Source organism: Terrapene carolina, unplaced genomic scaffold (assembly GCF_002925995.2).
Source record: "Terrapene carolina triunguis isolate 2854851 unplaced genomic scaffold, T_m_triunguis-2.0 Scaffold836, whole genome shotgun sequence".
In the NCBI taxonomy this organism is placed as follows: Eukaryota; Metazoa; Chordata; order Testudines; family Emydidae; genus Terrapene; species Terrapene triunguis.
This window is the reverse complement of record NW_020665187.1, coordinates 4,143,595-4,156,798: the sequence shown is the minus strand read 5'-3', so window position 1 is coordinate 4,156,798 and position 13,204 is coordinate 4,143,595. Positions and strand designations below refer to the sequence as shown.

The 13,204-nt window shown below is 51.6% G+C and overlaps 1 protein-coding gene across 1 annotated transcript; it reads left to right on the top strand.

The window, feature by feature from the left end:
• Positions 1–10,250: 10,250 nt before the first annotated feature.
• On the top strand, positions 10,251–12,847 carry EEF1AKMT3 (EEF1A lysine methyltransferase 3). The gene is made up of 3 exons (XM_024207387.3): positions 10,251–10,488; positions 11,299–11,410; positions 11,948–12,847. The coding sequence occupies exons 1-3, from the start codon at positions 10,255–10,257 to the stop codon at positions 12,337–12,339; spliced, it is 738 nt and encodes a 245-aa protein (XP_024063155.1). The 5' UTR covers positions 10,251–10,254; the 3' UTR covers positions 12,340–12,847.
• Positions 12,848–13,204: the final 357 nt, after the last annotated feature.

Genomic DNA, 13,204 nt, shown 5'->3' with positions numbered 1-13,204 from the left:
TTAACTCTATTATAAATGCTGGAGGCAAAGCGGGGTTTGAGGTGGAGGCTGACAGCTCGGGACCCACCATGTAATAACCTCGCGACCCCCCTGAGGGGTACCGACCTCCAGTTTGAGAACCCCTGGGTTAATTTAATTTTAGCACCCTGTGTCCATTCACATGCATGTGCTATTTTGAGCATTTCAGTTTTCACAACCTAGGCTCATCCCAGATTCTGGAACAAGCTCAAATGCTCAGTTCGTGGAGTATGTACATAAGCTATACTAAAGACAAACCCACAGTAACAGTCTCCAGTTTGTGAGGGACCCCACGGAGCCAGTCTCTAGGAAACAGATAAATTCATGGAGGCTAAGTCCATTAATGTCTATAAAGCCAAGATGGGTAAGGAATGGTGTCCTTAGCCTCTGTTTGTCAGAGGGTGGAGATGGATGGCAGGAGAGAGATCACTTGATCATTACCTGTTAGGTTCACTCCCTCTAGGACACCTGGCATTGGTCACTGTCGGCAGACAGGATACTGGGCTAGATGGACCTTTGGTCTGACCCAGTATGGCCGTTCTTATGTTCTTATGTTCTAACCTAAATGAACCCAAAGTTATGGAGACAGATATGAGTCAAGGAAGCCAGCAAAGTATCAGAAACCTGGAAAAATCTCTGACTGGATGGGCTGAGGTGTTTGGTCACAAGCTGAGGTGGTTCAAAAGTTTTGGATTTTTTTTAAGCAGAATTTTTTTATTGTTTCTTTAAACAATCAAACACAGCAAGCAGCAAATATTTGGCCACACACTTCTGAACCCCCAAACCATGTTCAGGTTTTGGCAGACTAATTTCAGCTTTTCAATTAAAAAACAACAACAAATTTTGAAGGAAAGCAGACATTGTCCGTGATTTTTTTCTGCTTTTTAAAAACCCCTAGTTTTGATCCAAAAAGAGTTTTGACGGAAAATATTTGTCCAACCATTTTAATGAGCTTTAGTGCCTTTTAGCACTAGCTGATGCTGAGAACCAGTGATACCTTGTAAAGGTGACTTGAAAAGAAGTTTTCTCAAAACTGTGTTTGTGCCAAGATGCGGAAGGTTTTCAAATGTTTATTTTCCCCAGGGCCGCCCCGGAGGGGTGGGGGGTGGGGAAGTGGGGCAATTTGCCCCGGGGCCGCAGGGGCCCCCACAAGAATATAGTATTCTATAGTATTGCAACTTTTTTTTATGGAAGGGGCCCCCAAAATTGCTTTGCCCCAGGCCCCCTGAATCCTCTGGGCGGCCCTGGTTACAGGGATGTGCAGAGGGATGTGCAGAGACCTTAACCACACACACCTAGCAACATAGTTTCACCCACAGGTTGTTTCTGCAGATTTCTTAGCTGCAGCTCCACCGAAGGTAGCAACGGAGGAAGCTGTAGATTAAAGAAGGTATATGTGTTTTTATCACCATGTCATCTGCCCCATCTGGCTACCACTGGCAAAGCTGCATGAGCTGGTGAATCGCAGCTACAGAATTTGCTCATGCAGACAACCAGGGCTTGAGCTTAGTTACAGATCGGGTCTGACGCTGGGCAGCTTGGATGTGGCCTAGGTCTGGGAACCAGCCCACAGAGGGGTGAGGGACAGAGATATACAATGAGAGTAAAAGAGGAAGAGATGCAACTATAAGGAACCCCCCACACACATACACACACACACACATACAAATCTTCCCGCTGGCTGACACATGGGATGTGGCCAGGACATTACTGTAAACCAATACATAGGGGGAATTTTGGGGTTGAAGATAATTATGAGTCATGCACCTTGGGCCTTTGGCTGTTCACATCGTTTCAAATTAATGAGCAATTAGGAAAATGCATAGGAATTCAGAGGAAATGGGGGAGTTGGGTAGGATTTTGCAAAGGACAAAGGCTGCCTGATTTTCACAGCGTTTCCTGCCTTGCCTCGTTATTGATAGCTCTTTGCATGGCCCGGATCCCTTTCCTCACACCTGAAAGCGCTTTACAAACAATTAATGAATCAAACCTCACAGCTTCCCCTGGCAAAACTGAGGCCCAGAGATGGGAGCTCACACAGTAAGAAAGTGGCCAGGGAGAACGGATTGGTTTGCGTCCTCACTCTGTCACTCACTACCAGAGCCCAGATGTGCCATACACCTGGCAGACAATCTCGAAAGCAGCTTTTATTTATTCATTTCAATAACCAGGATCTGACAGAGCTCTTTTCTGCCCTCTTAAGGCTCTGAAAAGTAACCTGCTTCCAAATTGTGACTGGGTAACTAGCTGCCAACTTCCATTCATTCAAAGAAATGTAACTAGTGCTTAATTTCCAAAATAAGTCCAGATACAGGCTACTGGAGCTGCCTGGATATGGCAAAATAGTGTCCCTTAGTGTCCTCTTATGTGGGTATTTCTGATGGTGCCTTTATTAAAAAGTTGTACCGGTATCCTGTGATATGGATTGAATCATACTGGTGCCATTACCACGCAGCCCTGCAGATTACGGTAGTATGCTCTTCGTGTAGGGGAATGTGTCACTTTCACTATGAACAATACAGCTGCAGCCTAAGGACAGACCACATGCCTGCTGAGTGTCTCTCCGTGAGTCAGAGGGACACGAATACACATTGCCGTAGGGGCATACCACTGTACTGTGAATCCAGGCAGGAGGAATTGCCGTAGTCAGCATGGTTCTGTGCTGGACACTTCATCCTGAAATGGCACGTTCCGTACCACCCTGCCTCCAAAATTAATTAAATGCTGGTTCTATCCAAAGCAGGGTGCAGGGCTCAAACTGGGTGATTCCCAATTATTTCTCATCAATCCCAGTAAGAATTCATCCATGGTGAAAAACTGGTGCATTGGGCCCAAAAAATGATATCCTGGCTCCTAAAGCAGGAAGCATTTGGGATGGGGCAACTTTTGCAATATTCTCTTGAAATCCCCACCGCGGATTTAGGAGTCTCGTTACTAACAGCGGTGACGTGACATAATTTTGTAGGTCAAAGTTTGCCATTGTGATAAGAGTGGAATAACCAACTCTCATGCTTCAGCGGGGCACAGACTGATCCCAGCAGGGTCAGGAAGGAATTGTGCACAAATGGCCAGGTACATTTTGTATGTGTGTGACACTTCCCCTGTGGCATCAAATATTAAGCATGGTTAGAGTCAGAGCACTGAATTAGATGGACCAGTAGGCTGATCCAACAGGGCAAATTCTGTGTTCCCATGTCTGTGGTGAAGTCCCAGCTCCGAAGTCGGTAGGTGTTTGAGAACAGGTTGAAATGAGCTCCCCAGTCATCTTCCCAGCTCTGTCATCTCCCCTCTCCGGTGTCTCAGGGCTGCTCCAGCCTGATGGATACGGGAAGAAACAAATTTCTCTTTCTGCTTTCCCAAGGAAATATTGGGGCTCCCCATCAATCCCTCTCCTCCCCACATGGCCGCCACCCTGTACAGCTTTTATAGCATTGCTGCAGAAGCAAACAGGTGCATTGTACAGCAGAGAGACTTGTGGCCCAGCCTGGGATGCTCTGAAGACGATCATCTCTGTGTGCGTGTATGACAGGAAAATTTAACTGTGGATAAGGGAGGAACCTGGTTGCTATACCAAACTGGTCTTCCTTTTCGGGGTCCTTGCACAAGCCCTCCATTGCCAGGAGAACCACAGTGTCGTGGGATGGATTTTGCCATGGCCCCGCATCTTTCTTGTGATCTCTCTGCTGGGAGCCAGATGGGAAGTTTCTTCCTCTCTCAGGGCTTCATCCGAGATGTTTTGCTGTAGTTCTTGGTGCTTCCTGGAAGGAGCCGGGGAGCCTCAGCATTCGAGGAGTCCTGACATCTTGACAGCAACGGGAACTCACCAGCTGTGGGGTTGTGCAACAAGAATTTGTGGTCAAATGGTATCCTCCTCTACTTCACGGTAATTGAGGTGACTCATGGGTAGAGAGCATTCACAGCCTATGAGAGATCCTAGAAGACGGTGCAGATGTGGGGCACTTCCCGGCTATTCGCGTTGCTGGACTCGAAAGCAGGGCTTCCGTTCAGAGAAAGGCGTTTTGGGCAAAGGGCCCATGGTAGCGTGGAAGAGGCACACCCTCTATGGGAAACGCTCCTTGCGCAAGGCGAGCCGCAGAGGAAGCAGAGGCCATGGGACCTGTGCCGACGTAGAAACACGGGGCGGTGAGGCACGAAGTGCTCATCAGATTGGGCAAATCTGGGAAGGCAGGCGCTGCCCCACCCCTGCACCCCCATAAAGCAGCTGAATCATGATGGAGAAGGGGGCTGCTTCCTGTTCGCACTCTTGAGCCTATAAGCCATCAACCCCCGGCCTGGGCACTCTTTCTGAGGTTCTGAAAGTTTTCTGGAGTTTCCCTTAAGACTTGCCCAAATCATATCCCACTCCATCCCATAGCCCTGTTGGAACACTGCTGGTGAGGAGCGAGTCACTTTCTCAGCATGTCCCACAACGCACCTCGACTCTTACAGCATCTGCAGTGCCAAACTGGGCCTCCCTTGAGCAGACACCAAAATTCACAGGCAAACCACACAGTGGCTTTCCAGGCACCCAAATGGGGGGAGCCCAACTGCATGATTGGCCCACGAGGAGCTAAACTCAGGCTGCTGATGCAGCCGGGGAGAGCCCTGAGCCATTAACTGACAAGGAAAGGAACCTGGTGCCTTGAGCCTGCGTTTCTCACGGAGTTTGCAGAGTCCCCAGGGAACATTAGGAAACTTTCCCCTGCCCTAACCACAGCACCTGCAAGAAGTTGGCAGCCCTGGGATTCCTGTAACACGGGTTTCTCATTGGCACCACGGCCGTGGCCACTGGCACAGGCTTGCCACCCGCATTAGCGACGGAAGCGTTAACAGCCAAAGAGCTGTGCAGGACGCTCCAGCGACCCATGGCTCTGACGCACTTCGGGGCCGGTGACGGAGGAAAAGGACGTCGTTAAAGAGTAATGGACCCTGGTCCGACCAGCAGCCCCGTGTGCGCCAAGAAGCTGTGGGTGAGCGAACACAAGGGCAGCAGGGGTCTCTCCAGTGACGGCGTTGGTGTGTTTGCAAGCTAGCAGAAACAGTGCCGGGACTTCGGTTTGCTCTCAGCTCTGACCTGACGAAGCCTGGGCTGGCCTCGCTCAGCCACTGCTATTCCCCTCCCGGCTGCACCCAGCTCTACACAAGGAAAGAAAGAATGGGGAATTCAGCTCCTTCTCCCCACTGCTCTCCACTTCAGAGAGCTCTCAAGATGGCTCAGCCACACATGGCGGGCGTCGCAAGAGGCACGTGAGAGTTTAGGAACTCTTTGGGTTGCATCTTGTAAACCCTGTTGGCTTGCCCAGAGGCACGTGCCTGCAAACTGGTCCCTGGTCTCTATTTAACCTTAGAAAGAAGACAAATAAAAGGGGAAACTATACAATAATGACTGGTCTAGAGAAGGTAGATTGGGAGTTAGCTGCTGTTCTCCCTGTCTCCTAGCACAAGAACAAGGAGACATTTCATTAAGCCAAAAGGTGGAAAAGTCATCACTGATCAAAAGAAATACTTTTTTTTTTCCACACTGTGTGCACTTATCCTGTGGAACTCATGACCACTGGATGTTGTTGAGGCCAAAAGTTGGCAAGTTTCAAAAAGGGATTAGACATTTATATGGATAACAAGAATATGGAAGGGATATCAAACCTCACGCTTCAGGCTTAAGCCGCTAGCTATAGAGATCAGGATAAGACTTAATGTGGGAGGCAGATTATCCCACATCTGCTACTGTGGGGTTCTTATACCATCCTCTGGTGCATCTGGTGCTGGCCACTGTCAGAGACAGGCTACGGTGCCAGATGGACCAGGGGTCTGATCCAGGTCTCTTGTTCCCGGGGCTGATGCCCAGGGCTGTGTCCTCTCTTGAAGAAGCAGCAAGTCCTGTTACCTAGTCGGAGAGTTTGACACCTACCCCATCCCCGGTTCGGATTCCTTCTGTGATAAGCCCCCACCAAGCCCCTTTTCCAGCACCAGACAATGTTAACTCAGATCTCATTACACAGAACTAAATGTCCTCACCAGATACAAGATGAGTTTGGTGCTGGCCATGTGGGATTTAGGACGCACTCTTTGTTGTATAAAGACCAGGAAGCGATTTGCACCGTCAACCTGGGATGTGTGAATGGATCAGAGCGTGCAGCTGGGTTACGATGGGGAAAGCACCCCAATGTTGTTAGCCCTGGGTAGCCGTGTTAGTACCACAGTGATCTGCAGGGATTGTGGGTGTGTCCCTCACTGGACAGACATGGGATGCTGTGAGAGTGCGGGCTGAGCCTGGAACAGACGTCCCTGATAAGCATGGGAAAACAATGAGGATCCAGCTGCCACGTGGGATCTACTATGAGGCTAGAGGTCTAGACTGTAGCTGATCATTAGCTCCCTGGCTGTTTAACTGACCTAATTATATCACCCAAACAAGCCGGGCTGGCTGTTTGGAGCCGGAGTCCCTAAGCATTGCCCTGCTGGGTTAACATTTAACTGCAATGTGCGTTGAGTGGTGGCATTATCCCCCCCCATGGCTCAGCAGAGGACACGGGTGGCTTCCGCTGGAGAATGAGATGTCGCAGGTAGTGCGGGGTTCCTGCTCTCTGATCCGAGTCAAAGGGCTGCGAGTGACGCTTCAGATAAACATCCCAAAGTTCAGATGTATCCCTAAACAAGGTGAGGCCCCCTCTCCCACTAGTGCCCCTGCCAATGGGATTTGAGCAGCCACGTTCCCAAGACAGCTTTGGAAATCTCAGCCATAATGCATTAGCACAGACACCTGTCAGCTCCAGGCCAACACTAGCATCTCAGCTCCAAGTCCAGAGCCTCGTGCCTTTTAGGGGTCTCTGTGCTGTTGAATCTCAGAAGGAGGGTGCAGAGGGAGAACCCCGCAGATTCTGTTGAGTGTTTTCTTGTAGGAGCAAGAGCAGCGCATTAGGCCAATAACTGTGTCATTTACCACCCTGGATTTGCCTTGGTGCCGTGTTGCTGGGACAGGACTACCACAGGGAGGACAGCGCCTGTTGAGATAACGTAACCCTCATTGTCTCTGTTGCAGACAAGAGCATTGTGGGAGCAGCAGAATGGCCTTGCCGGACACATTCCCATTCCAGATGAACCCTTTCCTGGTCTCGCTGGACACACGGACGTCTCTGACACACACCCACACTCTTTACTGTATGTAAGAACTTCTGGATTAACATCAAAACCAACGAAGAGTCCGGTGGCACCTTAAAGACTAACAGACTGGGGTGTTTTACCCATGAAAGCTTATGCCCAAATAAATCTGTTAGTCTTTAAGGTGCCACCAGATTCCTCGTTGTTTTTGTGGACACAGACTAACACGGCTACCCCTGATACTTGGATTAACATCGCCGCAAAACCACGGTCACGTCACATGCGTGAGCTGGCAGCAGTGTTAGAAAGGAATGACAACCTTGTGATTAAGGGACTTGGGAGATCTAGCTTCAGTTCCTGGCTCTGCCAATCCCTCCGTGCTTTAAAACAGGGCAAAAACAATCTTACCTCCCTCTTTGTCTCTGCTGCATGAGAAAGGTAGGAGGTCTGGTGCATTGGGCAGTAGAGTGGGATCGGGAGATTGGGGCTCTGTTCCTGGTGGTGCTACAGACTCCCTGCGTTTAAGGGAACCATTCAAAAGGATGGCCCCCCACCCTCCCCATTTCTTCGCAGGTGCAATTTACACAAGCATTTTGGCCCCTGCAAACTGAACATCCAGGGCCAATCGGCGCACTCACGCCTCTAACGCAATTGCAGGTGTGGCGTTGCCCACTCTTGCAATTTCATCACGAGTCTCGCGAGACTTGGTGTTGGTCGTAAAGTTCCAGCTGCTGGAATCAAGGGATTGCAGGAGACATTCAGCTTTCACTGCAGGAAGGAGTGGGGAGAGAAGACCTTGATGGAGCTACTATAAGGTGGGTGCATAACTGGTAGGAAACCGTTCCCAGAGAGTAGTTGTCAGTGGTTCACAGTCATGCTGGAAGGGCAGAACGAGTGGGGTCCCGCAGGGATCAGTTCTGGGTCCAGTTCTGTTCAATATCTTCATCAATGATCTAGATAATGGCATAGCAAGTACATTTATAATGTTTGCGGACAATACCAACCTGGGAGGGGTTGCAAGTGCTTTGGAGCAGAGGTTCTCAACCTTTTGCTTTCTGAGGCCCTCCCACCATGCTATAAAAACTCCACGGCCCACTTGTGCCACAATAACTGGTTTTCTGCATATAAAAGCCAGGGCCGGCATTAGGGGGGTAGCAAGCAGGGCAATTGCCTGGGGCCCCCCATGCCACAGGGGCCTCCACGAAGCTACATTGCTCAGGCTTCAGCTTCAGCCCTGGGTGACGGGGCTCAGGGACCGGGACTTCAGCCCCATGTGGTGGGGCTTCGGCTTTCTGCCCTAGGGCCCATCAAGTCTAATGCTGGCCCTGCTTGGAGGCCCCCCTGAAACCTGCTTGAGGCACCGTAGGGGGCCCCGGACCCCCGGTTGAGAACTACTGCTTTAGAGGATAGGATTATAATTCAACATGATCTGGACAAACTGGAGAAATGGTCTGAAGTAAACAGGATGAAATTCAATAAGGACAAATGCAAAGTACTCCACTTAGGAAGGAACAATCAGTTGCACACGTACAAAATGGGAAATGACTGTCTAGGAAGGAGTACTACGGAAAAGGATCTGGGGTTCATAGTGGATCACAAGCTAAACATGAGTCAACAGTATAACTCTGTTGCAAAAAAAGCAAACCTCATTCTGGGTGTATTAGCAGGAGTGTTGTAAGCAAGACACGAAAAGTCATTCTCCCGCTCTACACTGTGCTGATTAGGCCTCAACTGGAGTATTGTGTCCAGTTCTGGGCGCCACATTTCAGGAAAGATGTGGACAAACTGGAGAAAGACCAGAGAAGAGCAACAAAAATGATTAAAGGTCTAGAAAACATGACCAGTGAGGGGAGATTGAAAAAAATTGGTTTGTTTAGTCTGGAAAAGAGAAGACTGAGGGGGGACATGATCACAGTTTTCAAGTACATAAAAAGTTGTTACGAGGAGGAGGGAGAAAAAATGTTCTTAACCTCTGAGGCTAGGACAAGACGCAATGGGCTTAAATGACAGCAAGGGAGGTTTAGGTTGGCCATTAGGAAAAACTTCCTGTCAGGATGGTTAAGCACTGGAATAAATTGCCTAGGGAAGTTGTGGAATCTCCATCACTGGAGATTTTTAAGAGCAGGTTAGACGAACACCCAGGGCCAGCGCAACCATTTAGGCAAACTAGGCGGCCGCCCAGGGCGCCTAGTGGTTGGGGGTGCCTAAAAGCCTGCTCAGGCGAGGAGGTGGAGTGGAGGTGAGCTGGGGCGGGGGAGGGGGCACGGGGAGGGCCGCCCGCAGTAACGGGGGGGGGGCGCACAGGGGAACTGCTCCCCGCCGCAGATCACCTCCAGTCTCTGCCTCCTCCGCTGAGCACACAGCCCCCGCTCTAAGTCTCCTCCAATCGGCGCCGCAAGCCTGTGAGGGGAGGAAAATTAGAGCGGCGCCGGCGTGCTCAGCGGAGGAGGCGGAGCCAAGGTGAGCTGGGGTGAGCCAGGTGGGGTTAGCTGCCGCCGGGAGGGGGGGGGTTTAGCTGGGTGAGGGGGGGCGCAAGGTGGAAGTTTTGCCTAGGGCGCGAAACTTCCTTGCACCGGCCCTGCGAACACCTGTCTGCCAATAGCATGATTTTGGAGGAGATTTTTAACAGCAGATTAGACAAACACCTGTCTGCCAATAGCATGATTTTGGGGGAGCGGGGGGGGGGGGGTGGCTGACTGATGATTTCTGAGCATTCAGGGCTGACCGTGCAGCTGATGGAAAATAGATTGTAAACTCTCTGGGGAAAAGAGCGTCTTTTGGTCCGTGTTTGTACCCAGTGGGGGCCTGGTCTGTGTCTCCTTGCCGCTACCATGATAATAATTAATGATAAGTGGATGCTAGTTTCGCAGGGGCCCTTCCCCTCTGTGTGGCCCAGCTCAGCTGCCTTCTCTGGGCAGTGGGGCTGGCCGGGCTCGGCCCTTCCATGCCCCAAGTCACTTGGATGCTAAGGATAACGCCCCATGGAAACAAATGCCTAAGAACAGCAGCCCATGATGGACCACTTACCTGCCCCAGGTGAGCAGGGCTAGGCTCCTCCCCCCGGAGCCCATCCTCCAATGGGAGCAGCAGGTTGGCCCCGCCTATCCAATCAGGGGGCGGGGGCGGGGGCGGCTCAAGATGGCTGCGTCCAGGCAGCCGCCTTTCTGCCACGTGGAGTTCGGCGGGGCGGTGGCTGCCCGGGAGCCGCCGGAGGCTGCCCCCGAGGGGCTGGAGGCCGTGTTCCCCCGGGAGGTCGGGCTCTTCGCTGACGCCTTCCCCGAGGAGACCCGCTACGGCTTCTGCGGCCACGTGTTAACCATCGCCCAGCACCACGGGGCTCGGCTCGGGGTGGCAGCGCCCGTCTGGGAGGCGGTGAGGGTCAGGGGGCAGAGGAGCCCGGTGGGGGGGGGGGAGTGGGGGGGGGGGGGTGGGGGGGGGGGGGGAAGTGGGGGGGGGGGGTTGGGGGGTGGGTGCAGGGGGGGGGATGGATGCCCTAAAGTACAGGGGGAGGATGAGCTGGGAGATTAGGAGGATCTGGGGAGGGCTGGCTTGGAGGTGGTGAGAGCAGGGGCGGAGGGGTCGAGGGGGAAAAGTTAGGATGTTTGGCAAGGAGGTGGGAGGAGCTGGAACTTGGGAGTTGGCTGGAAACCTTTGAGCTCTGGGGCTGGGGCATCCCATAGCACATGGAGCTGGGGCTGGTGGTGGCTGTGTACAAAGTGGTGTCCCCCCCCCCCCCCAGTGCCTGTAGGGTGTCTTGGTGCTCCATTCACGGGGAGTGGCTGGTTCATCAGATAAGGTGGGGGCTCTCTGTGCGGCTCAGGAGATGTCCCTGGCCTTGGGAAGCTGTAGCCTCTCAATTGTTCCTCTACCCCAGAATTCCTGTTCTCTAGCTGCAAATCCCATCCATTTTAGGAGCTTCTGTGGAAGATCAGACTCGTGGCCCATCTAATTCAGAATCCCATCTTTGTCAGTGGCCAGTACTTCAAAGACAGGTGCAAGAAGCCCTGTAACAGGTCATTAAGAAATAACCAGCCTGGAGGGGAAGTTTCTCCCTAAATCTGCCAATTAAGAGTCAGTGCAGGAGGATCTGTCTCCCTTATGCTTTTGTTTTCCTGTCTTGTATATCACCGGATGGCCTCGTTCTCCACCTGTCCGTCTGCTCTTCTCATCTCTGCGCCGAAGGCTCTAACCCTGTGTAAATATTTTGAGAAGCAGAAGCTCAACTTCTGGGGCAAGAAGGTGATTGAGCTGGGCGCTGGGACAGGCATCGTGGGCATCCTTGCCACCCTGCTCGGTATGTACAGTTGCTTCACAGCGGAGCTGAAACATTGGGAGAACAGGGGGGCAGTCATGCATCTGATCTGTGACATTTCTAATCTACCTATCACCATAGTGTCTAACCACCTAAATGGGACCTGATGCGGACGCGCTGTACAGAGAGACCTGTTGAGGTTTTGTAACTGGCCTGCTGGCGACAGTTCGCAGGTGTGCCCAACTTTGCTTATCTCAAGATGGCATCAGCAGCTTAGTGAAAGTCCAAGGGCATCATCTGCTTACAGCGTGGCAAAGATAACAGCTGTTCCCCTATTTAGTACAGCTTGTAGGTTAAAGAGGAGGGCAGCTGCCGGCTCAGTGTGCTGGGCCTCCCCCTAGCCCTGCATTAGCTGGTATGTATAGCCAGCCTGGGGATGGGAAATATGGATCTGTTGCATGGTCATGGATCCAGGAAGCCAATGAAAATCCTGCAACATCTGGATAATGCGTACTGGGAGGGTTGGATTCTCCTCCTAACCAACATCCATGCCTTCTGGGTTGCTCTTGTCTTTTCCAGGAGGAGATGTAACCATCACAGATCTCCCTCTGGCTTTGGAGCAGATACAGGAGAACGTCCATAGGAATGTGCCTGCAGAACATTTGGCTCGGGCCAGAGTTTGTGCTCTGGCTTGGGGTCTGGACCATGAGGAGTTCCTGAGAGACTACGACTTCATCCTGGGTGCAGACATAGTCTATCTGAAAGATACGTACCCCATGCTCATCAGGACCCTCCGGCACCTCTGTGGCCCTCATTCAACCATCTACCTGTCTTCCAAAATGCGGCAGGAGCACAGCACGGCTGTGTTCTACGAGGCGCTGCTCCCGCTGCACTTCACTTCAGAACTGGCCTATAGGGATGAAAATGAGAACATTAACATCTATAGAGTCACCAGCAAGCAGAATAGCTGAGGTTAGGGAAGACCTTTCTCCCTGGCTGGAAAGGGACAGACCCAACATGGCCTTTGGCTTTTCCAAACTGAGAGCTATGATCCCAGCTGAGTGAGCCACCAGCAGCCAAAATGGAGCACGCAGTGTGGGTGCTGACTTTGCCTAGTTGAGGCAGATTCCTCCTTTCTGCCAGCAATGTGGACCCAAGATGTTACCACCACCACCACCACCCTCCAACCTGGGGAGAGAAGCTGGGTTTTAGCTTTTCCCCAGACCTGGAGACAGCGTTTCTTGCCGTCAGTGGAAGTTCTAAAAGCAAAGATCTTTAAGAGGATGGCTGTTTTAGGCCCATCCCTGGAACCCTGGCCTTCCAAGCCAAAAGGTCTTCTGCCACTGAAGCAGGCCCAGTGACTTGAAGCAACCATCAAGCGCATTAAATGTCTCTTAAGAGACACCATGGTGCCTTGTTCCTATAATGTGGCTAAATATATTTTTTTCATAACTTTTCATATTTGAATTAAAGATGGATTTCATGTGTCACTTCTCCTTGGGAATGGTGAAGGGGAAAAAAGAGTTAAAATCAAACTGTAAATGACTACAACCTATTTTGTACACCTGCACCCTGTCTTGGGTTAGGCTTTGGAGCCCTAGCTGGCAGTGCAGCTCTGCTTATGCGCCGGACACATACCTTCTCTTGAGGTAATGAAGGCTCTCCCTTGGGTTTTATTTAAGTAGAAATGGATGTGTGAGCGCTCAGCATCTTAAATGTTGCAGGCGCTAGAGGCTGCCCATGCTGTGGGAACCACCCCCGGCCTCTGCCCCAGGCACAGCCACTTTCTGCGGAGGAGGGAGGGAGGGAGGGGCACTTCCTTGGCTGCTGATCAGT